This window comes from Haplochromis burtoni, unplaced genomic scaffold (genome assembly GCF_018398535.1).
Source record: "Haplochromis burtoni strain Fernald_Lab_line unplaced genomic scaffold, NCSU_Asbu1 Contig_65, whole genome shotgun sequence".
NCBI lineage: Eukaryota > Metazoa > Chordata > Actinopteri > Cichliformes > Cichlidae > Haplochromis > Haplochromis burtoni.
In genome coordinates this window covers 1,612,407-1,628,403 of record NW_024582426.1, presented here as the reverse complement: position 1 = coordinate 1,628,403, position 15,997 = coordinate 1,612,407, and the positions used below count along the sequence as shown (strand labels likewise).

Below are 15,997 nucleotides of genomic sequence, written 5' to 3'. Positions count from 1 at the left end.
AAGCACAGGTTTTGCTATCACTATATAGCCGAGGTGAAATTATGCACACTAGGAGACCCCATGCAGTTATTTTTGTGGTAATAAAGTCCTAAACTTGTTCTCGAGATTACCGTTCTCTTGTCTAACTTTTCGGCCTCGTGGCGCTGTAATCTATGCATTATAGTAATTAGCATGAAAACCCATGATGTCGACAGTCAAACCCACTAGGGGTCACACAAACAGATCTATGGGATATGGCCATCCATTCCTTTTTCAGTACCAATCGAGACTACCCTATCTGGAGCAGTTCCAATCCATGTTCATCCCATTCTTCTGAGTCGTACACCTGATCGCAGGTAGTAACACACCTAACAAACCCTTTAGAACGCTTTTGTCTCTGTCACACAGGCTACTGTATCTACTTATTCCACCCGTATTTCATTTCCCAAAAAGAACAACAGACCAAGAAATATGTAAGCGAATGTCTTTCTAGTCGACAACTATTCTTCTTGGGTAAAGCAAACGAGACTTATGGCACAAAAGAGTCTCACAGATCTGATGTATAACCCATAAGGTTTTAACTAGCACAAGGATATCCGTTGTCCTGCATCCATCATCAAGACTTGTCGGCATGGCCCGTAAGAAAGCTTGTAAATTGTTAAACACAGCTCCAACACGGACGTCTTGTCTGCATACTGTCCCCAGCAAAGGCTACCCCGGGTGTGCCTGTGTGCGTCATTTATTTGGCACATGAGCTGCATACAACTTCTTGGCAATTATAGCCCCAATCCAGGATCCTCTTTCGCAGTGGCTTCGTGGCCTAAAGCTAATGTCTTGGTGGGAATTTAGACTATCTTGAGCCGTTCAAAATAGATGCTGATGTACAGCAGCATTTCGTCTGATGGTAATGGAACCAAGCCTCCAACTCACGTTATACCAGACGTGTATCCTTAGTCCCAAAGGCATTATTCCCATCTTCAGCTTTCCCTGTTAGTACGCACCCCCTATGGGCGGAAGATGCCTATGCTTCTCCTCCGTAGGTTTATTATCTTCCAATCCCATCCCTCTGTCCTACTTTTGCCTCGCCAGCCAACGGAACGTCCACTGACATACAAACGGGACGAGAAACTAAATGAAAAGCTCTCGGCACAAACGAACAGACTGATTTTCGCAAACAATTATGGCGCACAAGATTCATGCGTCCCAAACCTAGTACAATATCTTGAGTAACATAGGATATAGATTCCACCACCTTACTTTCTCTCACGTTGTTGTACTCAGATAGCACATAACACCCATATGCTGGTGTCTACTATTCCACCAAAATCCACGCTCTCCATCTGGGTCTGTGTTCAACACTTCCCTAGGCCTATCCCCAAATATCATGCTGTTGCTCCTAAGTCATGTGCTGGCTAGAGTCCAGATGCAGGGACCAAACGGTCTCTTTTTCTGGTAGCGCGTAGACCATTTCCCTGATAACAGAAGTCTGTGCCACAGCTTCTGTTCACACCAGGAAGTGAAGTCCCAACGAACTCAAGTTGGTTTGACTTACCACCTGGAAGGCAGCTGGGACTTCTTATCCTTCCCAAGCCTTCTCTCATCCCCGGTACGTCCACTTGCGTTCTCTATCTGATATTTTCTCTCGGTTTTATTATCCCAGGTAGCCACATTGCGCTTTTTTTTATATCCGAATCCCACAACGTCAGATACATCTCCCATGCCTGTATATATCCACCACGTAAATATAAGCCCTCCTCAGCTCGGCCGGTCAGTTGCTCGCACAGCACCACGTGTTGTACCTCAGGCGACGCACCTTGGGGTTGTCCAAGGGTTCACTGGGTGAAACCTTTCTTGTGGTGTATCCTAGAGTATTTAAAATGGTGTTTGGTTCCCTAGCCAGAATTATTGGGAGGGCAGAAGTTTATGGCCCTTAAACTAAAGGATTTGTCTACGGGTGTTTCTTGTCTTCCGGTACCTTTCCTGTTCTTGAATATAACCTAGTCGTAGGGCATCACCCAGTTTGGGATTTCCAGGATGACAAGGGACAACTTATTTACTTCACTCACCTTTCGTGCATCTATGAATTAGGCTCTTTATGAAAAAACTGACTCCTTTTACCCTTTTTTGTTAGCTAAACCTGATGGTAGGTTGAGAGTTGCTAGTTTAAATCTAACTTATTCTTATTTGGTCCCTATCCAAGCGGAGCGGAACCCTAGGGAGGAGAACCAACTTTCAGGTATGCGAGCCCATCTTGTGAGATTTCCTTATTCCCTGACCGCACAAGGATTAGAAGGCCGCAGATCCAATACCAATAGCCAGTATCTAGCCAAGAACGGCTGCTACTAATATCAAGAGTTCTCTGTCTCTCCTGCACAGAACACCGGTAACCATCTTTTAGTCTCAATAAGCTTTGTATGATAGGCTCTTACTCATCACCTGGCGGAGGAAAAGCGCACAGCACCTTTCCTCTTCCTCCTTATTCCCTGACAAAATCTTAAATAGCAGGGCGATTGCCCCTTCTGGTCAACTTCCTTGTCTTTTCTCAAATCCGATACAGCCAGGTGCCCGGCGCTTGCCGTCCCCCTAGTGAATTACCCAGGGAGGATAGTGCATACTCGGATACACCCCATTTGTGGTAAAAAGACTTGAGAGGACCGATGATACCTTATGGTCCCTTTAGAAGGCAACTTTACCCACTGTCGCCAAACCGAAGATCCAGGCATATGACTAAAAGGCCCAATGGTAATAAGATGTCATTTATAGAGGCAGGTTCGTGTTTAAAAGCAGAACCGGCCTTTTTAAAAACATGTTTAGAAGAAGTACATTCGCCATGATGTTGTGCCGATGTGTAACCCCTTTCTCTGTTTATTTTACCTTGTCCTCCTTAATGAAGATCTGGCAGGGATTTAGGGAATCGTAATCGTTTGTACAATAGGTTATATCAGTTGCCTTGAGGCGACCTGTTGTTTGATTGCGCTATATAAATTAAAATGAAATGAATTGAAATTTGAAAGTCCGACTTGTTACAAAGAATCTCCCTTCCGGCGGCTTCTAGCACTGCCATAAGAAGGAACAACAGAACATTTTGACTCATATCATTTTTTCTGGTGCTTTATATTAACCTTCGTTGTATGTTGTCCTTCCACACTTTCGTGACTCTGTGTAATCGACCCGCCATTATTATCGCCTTCGGCTTGTTCTGTATACCCTCGGTCACTAGATCCAGAGTGGTATCCACGCCCATGACCTCCTGCATCTCCACCACCAGGCAATGGACCTGGTATTGAGGATGGACTTACTTATTACAAGCTGCATTTAAAAGTGGCCCAAGAGATTTGAATCAATAGTTGAAACAAAACATATTCTTAGGATGGGTACCCTATCATTGGTCAATCAAAAAAATATTATCAATAAAAAACCAAGAATATATGGTTTATCGGAATATTATGCCAAGCTGATACAGAGTAGACTGTACTAGTTAATGGTGGGACAAATAAAATCCGATACTGTGTATTTGTTAAACAACCTCATGGTTTTATAGGCATATAAGGCAAACTGAACCATTCTTTTTTTAATACCACTTAAAATTTTTGAGCAAAGAAGAAATAATCCGGCTAAACAGAAAGTCACTGGATTCAGGCAAGTCTCTTCCCTGAGATTTGCAAAATCAATAAAATTAGGAAGTAAATTAAACCATTCCCTGCTATAATCCCGCTAGTGAATGAAACGCATATCTTTAATACTTTTTTCTTGGGTAATTTTCACTGTGATTAGTTGCAATTCTTGGTTACCGAATTTGTTAAGGAATCGGGACGTAGCTTAACAAGCTTGTAACTAATTATTATATTAACAATTATACAATGGTAAATAATGATATCCCCAAATAGAAGATTTGTACTTAAGTGTTGGTCATGCCCGTGTTTTCAATTAGGACAAGACGCCAGTTTAGCCACAGCTAAGGAGTACAAAAAACCTTTTAGGTAGTAGAAGGAAAAAGGAAGACCCGCACCAAGTCGAAGGTTTTGTTGAACATGGGCATATAGAAGAGGTTTTGAAAGTGGAAATTAAGGCGGAGATAATAGCCCTGAATAGAATAAAAACATGTCACAATACTTTAAATGTTATACATGAAAGTCGAATCTGAAAAGTGTATGCTTTATGAAAGTTATCATGCACGAAGCTGTGTATAGGTTGAGAGAGGGGAAAAAACACAAATAGCAATGTAGAAAGAGCTTGGAAAATTGTAGCAAATTTAAAACTGATCTCAATAATTAAAGATGGTTTTTAGAGTGATTAATTATAAGGGACCAATTAGTTAAATAGTGACACCAGCAAAAAATATTTAGACTTAAGGTGGGATTGGGAACCTTATCCAATTTGACATTACCCTGAATTTATGGCATTTGCCTATTACATTAACTTTACCTACATTATGGCCCCCCACCGATTGGCACTCTATGGATTGAAACTTGGTTCTGGCCAGCTGGGAAATAAACCTATTCCATTTGGTAAGGTCTAACCAATATTTGTGTGTCATTACTATATTATTTCTTATTATTTTTGTTACTTTTGCGTGTGAGGTGCATAAGTCTAGCTAGCCTAACTGTGCTTTCAAGATTTGAACACGTTTATATATCACCTGCCATGGCTTGTATAAATCCATTGCCTCTCTCTCTGTATACGTGCCAATTTTGGGAGATCATATTGGAATCGTTTGGCCAGATTGACTGTTTCTTGGAAGGAAAAGTAGGCTGCCAAACGGTTTCTGGGAATGATTTTCTTATTCTTTGCTTTGAAGAATGGTCCCGCTTCCAATTCTAGAGTCTATTGCTTCAATCACTTCATGACTTCAAAGCCGGCGCAAAACAATTCAAATACCTAGCATGAACTTGCTTGTTTTAAGAAAGCTATGAAAAAACAACCAATGCAGCGATAATTTATGGATTGGGTTTTTTCTTGTCTTGGGTGTTCACCCTAGATTTCTACGATCTGGCCTTTTTTATAATAGTAAACAAAGCTAGTTCACACAGAAATTAACTCTTCATGGCCTTAGGTAATACTGAATACTGCCCACCGAGCCCTATGTGGCTTAACCTAAAACGTCCTTAACACATTATGAGTTTAGTATGCTCATTTGGTTGTTTAGCGCTTAGCTTTATAGTCATACCTAAAGCCATAAAAATATCAACACAGCATGAATTGTTGGGGCAAAAAGACTAATCGGTAATTATCGTTTATGAATTAAGTTGACCCAAGACCCGAGCCGACATATTGAGTTGGACCCTTCCAAAATGAGTTTATAATTTCATAGAACTGTTTCTACACCCCCCACATTTTAAAAGATTAGTGGAAATTCCCTCTCGAGGTGACAAGAAAGTTCTCGTATGTGTTTTTCTTTTCAGTGTTGTGAAATCTAGTCCCCAGATCAGTATTATACTCGTTTCACCCCAGAAGCCAGAGTCGACACCGTTGATCAACCTGTAGGAAGGCGAACACCAAAGGAAGATAAAGTTGCAAAAGACCAGACATAAGTTTTCCCGTCTATGAAGATTTACGACGACCAATTACTAGGGGGAGTCTAGGTACTTTGATTATACAGATGAATTGTTTTTATCTTTCGTAAATTATTAGTGCGAGTATGCACATAATCTAATAAGTATTTGGTCACCTCCCCAAAACTTAAGGGCACATCAAATACACTTGGCATAAGCACAGACCTGTAATGTCTATCTGTTAAGTAGCATTCTTTTCTCTTCCCCCACTCGTTACCTAAATGTAAGGATACTTGGTCTAAATCACTGTAATGATTATACCTCGCTTACTCCATACACTATTAATTAAATATAGTCGCCACGCTGGTCTCACAGCACTCCATAACCGCCCCCTGTTCCAGAGAGCGTGCCCCATTAATACATGCACGCGCTTAATGGTCACGAATAAGACTCAACTACTTAAAACATGCTTTTCTTTCCTCGAAAGGAACACCCAATAGTGGTGAGATTGTTTTGTAGTACCTGCACCAGACTTGGTGAAAGAACCCATGTTGAATTCTTATATCAATAGGCAAAGCAGTACTTTATGCGGTGCTGAAACAAAAAGTTCATAACAACCCAAATCCATTTGACTTGTGTAGACATAATGCTCGATATAACCTGATTTTATTGGACCATCTAATTAAGTCAGCAAAATGAGAAGATCAACTTTACTTAGCCCGATACTCACTGTAAATGCGTCTCCCACTTTCTCGATTCTTGGGGACCGTGCGCACGCATAGATGCTACCCTGAGGCGTCAATATACAATAATGAATCGGGATTCAAGAAGAATTATTTTGGCGTCAGCACTCATAGATTACGCCCAAGAACCGCCGACACAGGGGGAGAACACGTGAACCATGCGACCCTGCCAGGGAGAGACTGGGACCAACAGTAAACGAATAAATAACAGCCGGTCCACAAATATTCAACAACAAGTTTAAACAACCATAACAAACAACTAGGACAAGGTGAATATTAACTAAATTATTAGCCTAGAGGCTACAAAATGATTTTTGTGCCACAGTAGCGTGTCACCCCGCTCTGCGAAGGTCCCCAAGTTGTCCTTTGAATATCGGCTCCATTTAAGAGCCCACCGTCTAGGTCCAACGGATGCCCATTAAGAAGAGAACAGGTTTGATTGGAGCGTTTGACAATACAAATTGTCTAAGGTATTTAGGGAAGATAATTGTTCTGATGTGGGTACGAGATGGAGCACCAAAGTAGAAAACGGTTTTTCTGGGTATTAAGCACAGATCTAGAAAACTCGTTTTCGTGTTTGGCATATAGAAAAGAATAGGATGTGATTTTGTCATTTCTCCGATAGGTACACCATTCCCCATTGCTCTTTTACTCGTCGTATAGTGGGCGGATGGGGTTGGAAACATCATTGCATAGGAGTGAGCATGTCATTTTACTGGTCGCACAGAAGGGTGTATTACAGGGCACGACTGATCCCCGCTTCGTTAAAACGAACAGTAATTGAGCTATTATCGACGAGTAGAGGAGCATAGAGTCTCTTGTGTGGTTGAGCACCAATTTAACCTCACAATTCATCAGTTGGAAAACTTATGTAACAGAATTGAAACCGAATGCCATGGCTTCTATATCCGCAAATCACAGGACCAAATAGTGATCCACCATAAGACTAACACCGCAAGCCGCGTGGCCCAAATGGTACGTTTACGTCCACTTCCCTGTTATTTGAACAGTATAATTGAGTGTGACAAGATTCCCGTCGTGAAAGTCGCCTGTTAGACAGGTTAACTCCCTCAAAGGACCTAACCCCCCCATAAGAAAATCTTGTAAGCGTGGATGGTTGAGAACGTCTGTGTCTTTGTCTTCGCTTCGAGTGACCCTAGCCCCCAACAAAACTGATCCTCAATTACCAGACAGTCAAACATCTAGACGCTAAAGCAGGTTTACAACTTCCTGTCATGGGAAGTAAATGTGCCCTAAAAAACTAATAACTGCAAGCTATCAACTTGGTTGTGCCAAGCCGGAAGCGCCCAGGAATATAATAGTAAAATCTGTTATTTGACCTCTCTGTATCTTTGCCAAAAACCAAAAAATTTATGTTAACCCTGAATATTGTGTAGCATGGTATATGTGTAATGTCTAGGTGTTAATTTTTTGTTTATTGACCCCAAATAATAACCTTTATTTTTCCCTCACCCCTGAATTATTATTTATTAACTCTCCCAAATATAAAGGTCTTTTAACAAATTTTCCATATTCATCATTGTTTGATTTTCATGAATTTCCTATTTATTTTCTAGGGACGATCTGTCCTTCTCAACAGGAATTGGCAAGCATGTACCTCCTGGTGCTAGCAGTTACTTTGATCTCTCCTCTCCACTGATCCAGTTATTATTAAAGTGGTGGAGGGGAAGCTTCGCCAACCATCGGTCGCCCCACGCCCCCCTGGTGCAAATTACTGACCTCTGTCATCATTTTAGGATGCACAATCGGTGGCTGACTAAATACTTTTTTGCCCCACTGGTTTTTATATCGTCATCTGATATATATCGTTATATCGAACAGCCCTACAGGGGCCTACCATGTTTACAAAAAGTACTATATTTCAGCAATGCTGCACTGGTGTGATCCATCATATGGATGGATGGAAGGAAACTGAATGCAAAACAATAACCGATATGCATATACAGGCAGTTCTGGCAGATAAAACTCTACAGGACTTGATTGTTAAAACAGGAAATCCATGGGTAAAAGCCACACTAGAGGTTTGGAAAATGGTAATGAAAGAAAATAAGTTGGATATAGATAAATACTTGGTGTGCTGCTGGCTGCATGTAAAAAGGCACTGACCAAAGGGTGGCTAACACAGGATTCACCAAGATTATGAGTCTTAAAATTAAGGTATGTGTCAAGTGATGTACATTTTATTTCAGGTTTAACTTCAATAAACACTTAAATTAAAAAAAAGAAAAGAAGGTATTATCACTTGAATATTACACAGCTGCTGTGTTTTGGTTTCCCCCTTACATTTATGGATCAAGGATCACAGACTGCATACTGCATAAATAGTTATTTTTAGCTTGCTTCCTCCTGCTTTGTTCTGCTTCCGTCTTTTACCTTCACCAGATGTGAAACAATCCCAGATCGAATGGCTAGAATGAAAAAGCAGCAAGATTTTGAATCCTGGATTACCAGGGTCAAAGCATCCTGCATTGCGAGCACATGGGAAGCAAGACATAACCCTCAAAAATAGGTTGTGCTGCTGCACAGTCTTGTTCTCTGCAGAAAAAATGTGTCCTGCCTTGTTTCATGCATGAGTGTGTGAGCATGCCCATGGCGGTGTATTATGAGCTTTGTACCACTGGATTGGCCCTCATGCTGGAAGAGCGTGCTGCAGGGAAACAGAGCATCGCCGTCATACCCATAATATGAGTCGCTGCACTTGCACTGAGAGTGAACAGGTCGATGCCACCAATTTGATCAAAAAGAGACACAAGAATGGCATGAAAAGAAACAAAGCCAAGATGAAAAATATCAGAGGCCTCCTCATATGCACTCTGTAATATATCCCAAAAGTACTGCTTTGAGATTATCCACAGATTAGGCAGTCCACTATTCTGTCATTCAGTGAGCTGTTTTTTACCAAATTTAACCTGATTCCAAACTAGGGTGTTACAATAGTGGAAATTTACACTCAATACTGATAGAAAGGAATGTATTTGATTCTATTTTGAAAAACCACAGGGGACAAATGACAAAAACATAAGGTATTGCAAAAAAAAAAAAGATAACATCAGTGACAGCACTTTTTAAGCTGTCTGGCGCAGTGCAAAAAAATGCTGTAACTGTAAGGTATCTTATTCTTTCGGCTGCTCTCTTTATGCGTCATCACAGTTGATCATCTGCCTCCATCTCACAGTCACACTAACCCTCTGCATGAACCTCCGCTCAGGTTTTCTCATTTTTCTCCTGCCTGGCACCTTGATATTCAACATCCTTTTTCCACCATCTTTGCACCATCCCTCCTCTGTACACGTCCAAATCATCTCACTCGTTCCTCTTTAACTCCCACTTGAGCTGAGCTGTCCCTCTGATATATTCACTTCTAATCTTGTCCATCCTGGTCACTCTCAGCAAAAATCCTAGCATCTTCAGCTTGGCCTCCATCTCCAAACTATACATCACAGCAGGTGTCTCTATCACCTTGCAACCCTTCCTTTTCATTCTTGCTGCTATCCTTCTGTCACAAATCACCCCTGACACTCAACTCTACCCACTCCACCCTGCTAGCACTCTCTTCTTCATGTCTCTTGCTTTTGATGTTTGACCCCGGGTATTGAAGCTCATCAACCTTTTCTTCCTCTACTACTGGCAGCTCAAACAGCTCAAACAGCTCAAACAGCTAAGAGTTTCAGTCAGGTTTCAGAGCTCATCACAGCACAGAAACAGCTTTAGTGAAGGTTACAAATGATCTTCTTATGGCCTCTGACAGTAGACTCATCTCTGTGCTTGTCCTACTAGAGCACGCTGTAGGTATTACAGGTATTACAGGTACTGCAGTGGTTTGAATCATATCTATCAAATCGACTCCAATTTTCTGCATGTAAATAGAGAATCCAATGGTCCTTTGGAGGTTTCTGTTTACACTATACATGCTTCCCTTAGGCAGTATCATTAGAAGACATAGTGTACATTTTCACTGCTATGCAGATGACACCCAACTATGTCAATCCATGAAGCCAGATAACACACACCAATTAGTTAAACTGCAGGAATGTCTTAAAGACATAAAGACCTGGATGGCCACTAACTTTCTGCTTCTTAATTCAGATAAAACTGAGGTTATTGAAAATCTTAGAAATATGGTATCTAACCAGATTCTTACTCTGGATGGCATTACCTTGGCCTCCAGTAACACTGTGAGGAACCTTGGAGTCATTTTTGACCAGGACATGTCCTTCAATGCACATATTAAACAAATATGTAAGACTGCTTTCTTCCATTTGTGCAACATCTCTAAAATTAGAAATATCCTGTCTCAGAGTGAAGCTTAAAAACTAGTTCATGCATTAATAAATTCCAGGCTGGACTACTGTAATTCATTATTATCAGGAAGTCCTAAAAACTCCCTGAAATGCCTTCAGTTAATCCAAAATGCTGCAGCAAGAGTCCTGACAGGGACTAGAAAGAGAGAGCATATTTCTCCTATTTTGGCTTCCCTTCATTGGCTTCCTGTTAAATCCAGAATTGAATTCAAAATCCTGCTCCTCACATACAAGGTCTTAAATAATCAGGGCCCATCTTATCTTAATGACCTTGTAGTACCATATCACCCTATTAGAGCACTTCACCCTTGCACTGCAGGCTTACTTGTTGTTCCTAGAGTATTTAAAAGTAGAATGGGAGGCAGAGCCTTCAGTTTTCAGGCCCCTCTTCTGTGGAACCAGCTTCCAGTTTGGATTCAGGAGACAGACACTATCTCTACTTCTAAGATTAGGCTTAAAACTTTCCTTTTTGCTAAAGCATATAGTTAGGGCTGGACCAGGTGACCCTGAATCCTCCTGGATTGAATTGTAACTGCTATTGATCTCTGTCTCTCCTGCACAGCATGTCTTTATCCTGTTTTCCTTCTCTCACCGCAACCGGTCGCAGCAGATGGCCGCCCCTCCCTGAAGGAGGTTTCTTCCTGTTAAAAGGGAGTTTTTTCCTTCCCACTGTCGCCAAAGTGCTTGCTCATAGGGGGTCAAATGATTGTTGGGTTTTTCTCTGTATCTATTATTGTAGGATCTACTGTACAATATAAAGTGCCTTGAGGCGACCTGTTGTTGTGATTTGGCGCTATATAAATAAAATGAAATGGAATTGAATTGAATCCACTGTTACAGATCTCCCTCCCACTAACACACATGTATTCTGTCTTTAATTCCTCTTTTCTCTGGAGCAAGCCTCCAACTCTCCAGATATCCACCTGCTCCCACCACACTCCTACTGCTTACTTTAACTGTAAGGTATGACAAAATTATTGGACCACTTGTCATAAAAAACAAGAAAACACAAAGATTGTAGAAAACTGTTAAAAACCTCATGTTTTTATTAGGCATATAGCAAACTGAAATCTTGTTTTAATACCCAAATTTGAGCCAGCACTGGACTTCTTTGAGAAATCAAAAAGTAATTAAACATTCAACCGCTAAAACTAATTTTTCTGTTCAGGAATGCATTTAGTTTTAATCGCTAGCTTAACAGCTGTAACTATTATTATTATTAACAATAATAATAATAATGATAATAGATTTGTATAGTGCCTTTCAAAGGGCGCTTTACACAAGAGTAGAAAAAAAACGAAGGTTTTGTTGAAGAGGTGAGAATTTGGTAGCCTAATAAATAAAAAATACTAATGATAATGATGATGTGCTTTATGTCATGAGCTTTTTGGAAAACACAGCATTAAAATTTAGCATTAAAATGCATAATTTTGATTGAGGACCTTGTGCATATACTGGTGGTTGAACCTTAATAGAAATATTAAAAATTATTGCTTGATTTCTGGCAGCTGGGAATAAACCTTTCATTTGGTGGTCTAACAAATTTGTTGTCATTACTATATATTCTTATTATTTTACTTTTGCTTGAGGCAGTGCTGTACTTCTAGACCCTTACCTCCATATGTCGTTGCTCATCAATTAGAGCTGTTAAGGTAGGCTGCCAACGTTTCTGTCTACTTGCTGGTGGGCTTTTATCAGCTTCAATCTTTGACTTCAAGAGAAACACAACACTTTTTAGCTTAACAAAATGGGTTATTTTGTCAAATTCACGCTGTTTATTACCGTTACAGATCTGCAGGACTGATAACGCTTGCTACCTAACGTTCACATTAAGGTTTAGCCATAGCCGCTAGCTGCTACCGTAATACACGCTAATGTGGCTATCGGGTAATTGCTAGTAGTTAAACGGCTAAGATTAATATTTATAATTCATGAACTGTTTAACACTTAAAAGCATTAGTGACCTCTCGAAAGTTCTCGTATGTTTTTTTTTTCAGTGTTGTGAATCTAAACTACCTCAGCAGCTGTTGACAGGAGCAAAGACAGCGCTGTCAGTCTGGATGCAGATACAGGGACTCATGATTTTAGTTATCAATCCTATTCCACTTCCTCAAATATAAGAAATACCTAATACTTGTTTATTTTACGATTTTAATAGATTTGCGTATTGCTCAGAGTTAGATTTAGATACGAATCTAACTCTAATGTGTGTTTTGTAACCATTTTATCAAACGCACAGTTTAAACCCAAATCCATTTGACTTGTGTGGACATAATGTCTCGATTGATTGATTGATTGATTTTATCAATTTTCTTCCATTTTGGTCATTTTAGGGTGCATTACATGACAAGAAGCCACGCTAGGCAGCAGAAACACAGATCAGCCACAATATTAAAACAATAATTAAATTATTTATTTAGAGTACAAATGTTTTGTGCAGTAGACCTGTTTTGTCTTGAATCCTTTACAAATCTTGACTTAAAAGTTTGTTTAGGTTGAAAATTTATTTTATATTGAAGGGCGGTTTCGTAGCACAATGTCTGAAGGTGTTTTCTGTTCCTTCCTGTTTTCCTTTGGAGTAACATATGACAGATTGCACCTACATGTGCTATATCCATAAGAAACTGGGGGGAAAAAATACAAATATGATACAAAGTCATGTAAGCTCATTCATCATTTTCATAATATCATCGCTGACCAAAGACAATGACTGCTGGTGATTCACTGCTTTACAAGCAAACATCTACCTACAGGTTTTACACTTAGGTATTACTATGACAGAAGCAAATAAATATAAAATGCTGATTTGTGTGCCATGGATTTGCTAGTTATTATTATTATTATTATTATTATTATTATTATTCAATTTGGAAAGAGCCATGGTGGCAGTTTCTCCCATAGATTTAAGCTAAGCTTCACATTAAGTCACGAAAGTAGCTAAGTCTCGAAGTATCTGCAAGAAAAGGAATGAACATGTTCTTCTTTGGGATCTGGGGCATCACAATGGAAGGTAACCCTGTCACATCCATGTTTTGAAGAAAAACAACAGTAGTTTTAAGTTTTTATAGAAAAAAATGGGAATAATTTTTATCTTGGCTGATACTTGTGAACATTTTTCAAAAAGAAAATGAGGGTTATGTTTTTTAGGTAAGATTTAAGCTAGGGGACAGGGTAAAAAAGATAAAGTGTATATATAGATCTTTATATAGATCTTTTTTTGGAATGATGAGGGACTTCAGCAGAGTCAAATATAAGATGAACAAGATGGAAACATCTGTCCCTTGACTCTGAGTTTCTAAAATATTTTTTTGTGTAAACATGTCCTCTCTCTTTCATACACAAAAAAACCCTCGAGTTCTTCAGGGTCAAGGAGTGGGGAAATTAGTTTACTGTATCATTTCCCATCATGCCTTTCGTTTAGTGAGCAGCATGCAAAGTGAAATCCCACACCGGTTTCTACTTATAGCACTGAAAGGGATACCCGCAGAGCCCAGAGAATGCCTGTCTGCACAGTGGTGTAGAGTAGCTTTGTAGCTTTGTAACCTCACTCACTTAGTTCAGGGAGTGGACCTTCACAACTACACAAACACACAGAAATAAGACACACAGCTGGGTAGCTGCTGTAGTTTTGAAGGAGAAATGTTCTGCAGTACTTGTTGAAACACCTCAACCAAGGCTGAAAAGTTCCTCCACTCTGTGGACAAACTGAATCCCTGGATCAGGAGAGAGAATCCAGATCCAGATTAGTTTGTGATATTAGCTTAAGAACATCAGGGGATGTCTCCCAATTTCAGTTAGGTATGTATTTGTGACGATATCACATAAAATGTCAACGTTTTGCTCTATGTCTCAATGATAAAGAATCTGCTAAAAAACTTCCTGGATCTAGCAAGAATTCAGGAAGTCTTTAGGGACTGGATTGACTCCAGAAGTTGAAGCAAGCCAAAACTCTCGTAATTTGTTTTTAACTATTTGATCCTGGTAACCAAGAGGGAAAAAAACAGGAAGCAATCACATTATTTTCTTGGAGGAGATCATTAAATTGTTTGTCTACAGTTTTAGCTGAAGAACCAATGAGCTCCTGCCATAATGTGTCATCCATCCATGTTCAAATAGCAAGATTTGCTTCTCCTGCTACAGTAGTGGTCAGGATTTAATCACACTTAAACACAATTATCATCTAATGCATCTTCAATCAAATTGTGCTTAAGGTCAGAATCATAATTGTTTTGTTTTTTGTATGCGCAATAAGCTTTGAATTATGATGGATCGCGAATTGCACGAGCTACTGTTTCAATGAGGTTCTGTTAAATGTTTTCAAGCAAACTTTTATTGTTATGTTATTGTTTGGATCCTGAGAAGAGAGCGCACAGACACGTTTTCGCGTTTACACATGGGAAAGTTTAGTGTAAGAGTTTATAACTTACTGGCATGAACAATGATGAGGTGGTAAAGATACCTACTGAAAGTCCAAAGTTAAATTCTTCGCTTTTGTCAAACACTTCCTCATGAATCAGCACTGATCTTGGTAGCAATAGCAGGGTTTATGACAGCTGCCCTGTTTTATTGTGTCTAAATCGACACACTTGAAGTGATTACCTCACAGACTGATAGATTAGCGAATCTTCCAGTGGTACCTGTGATATGTGTAGCCTTGAACTTTTATATTTACTGTAGTGCTGCTCACATGTGGCTAGTTTGTAATAGCTTTTGGAGTTGTGACGATAACTGAGCTTTCCCTACTTTCAGTTGTGCATTTATTTTCAGTCTGTAAGTAGGGGAGCTAGTGACCTCCTCCTTTTTTTTTTTTAATTGCTTTGGCTGTTGGTGCTCTATTTTTTTATGTGTGGTGTCGATCTTTCACACTTCCTGTAAATACAAGTATGAACCAAAGAGCCAAGGTTTTCTTCTCATTCCATCTGCTGTTTTCTTCGTTTTCTTTTAACTCCGTCAAACACATTTCATTAAGTACACGCGTGTAACAATGAATATGCTCATAGGTACAGTCCTGCTTGTTATCTCGCCCGAGGGTGAGATATAAAGATTAATGATGTGATTGCATGTGGCTGTGGTTGTCATCCATTCTCCTTTCTACCGCCAGAGAGAAGGCGACAGGGCAAGTTCCAGCCGTTCAGACGACTGTTTGGGAAGAAGAAGAAAAGACAGGCGAGAGAGGGCTTTGATGGAGCAGAGCTAAAAACCAGTTTTTCCACAGGGGAAGTGTGCAATGGTGTTACATCTGATGAGGAGTCCGATCAAAATCTGAGGTTAGTACATGGATCAGTTTTTTTTTTTTTAAACATGTATTCATCTATACTATACACACAGAAACTGAGCTTATTGTCCATTCACTATACTACCAAAGGTTGGAATTTGTTGCTTTTTTAAAACAGTACATTGTTTTTTTTCTCTGCTAAAAGCAACTCAGCTTCTTATTCACTTCTAGACAAATGAAAGTGTT

The 15,997-nt window shown here is 39.8% G+C and overlaps 1 protein-coding gene across 1 annotated transcript in view; it reads left to right on the top strand.

The window, feature by feature from the left end:
• Positions 1-15,997, top strand: part of cracd (capping protein inhibiting regulator of actin dynamics) — a 35,129-nt gene that overhangs the window by 11,750 nt on the left and 7,382 nt on the right. Inside the window, 1 exon segment of the mRNA XM_042221389.1 lies at positions 15,638-15,803. Coding sequence (XP_042077323.1) covers positions 15,638-15,803 — 166 coding nt within the window.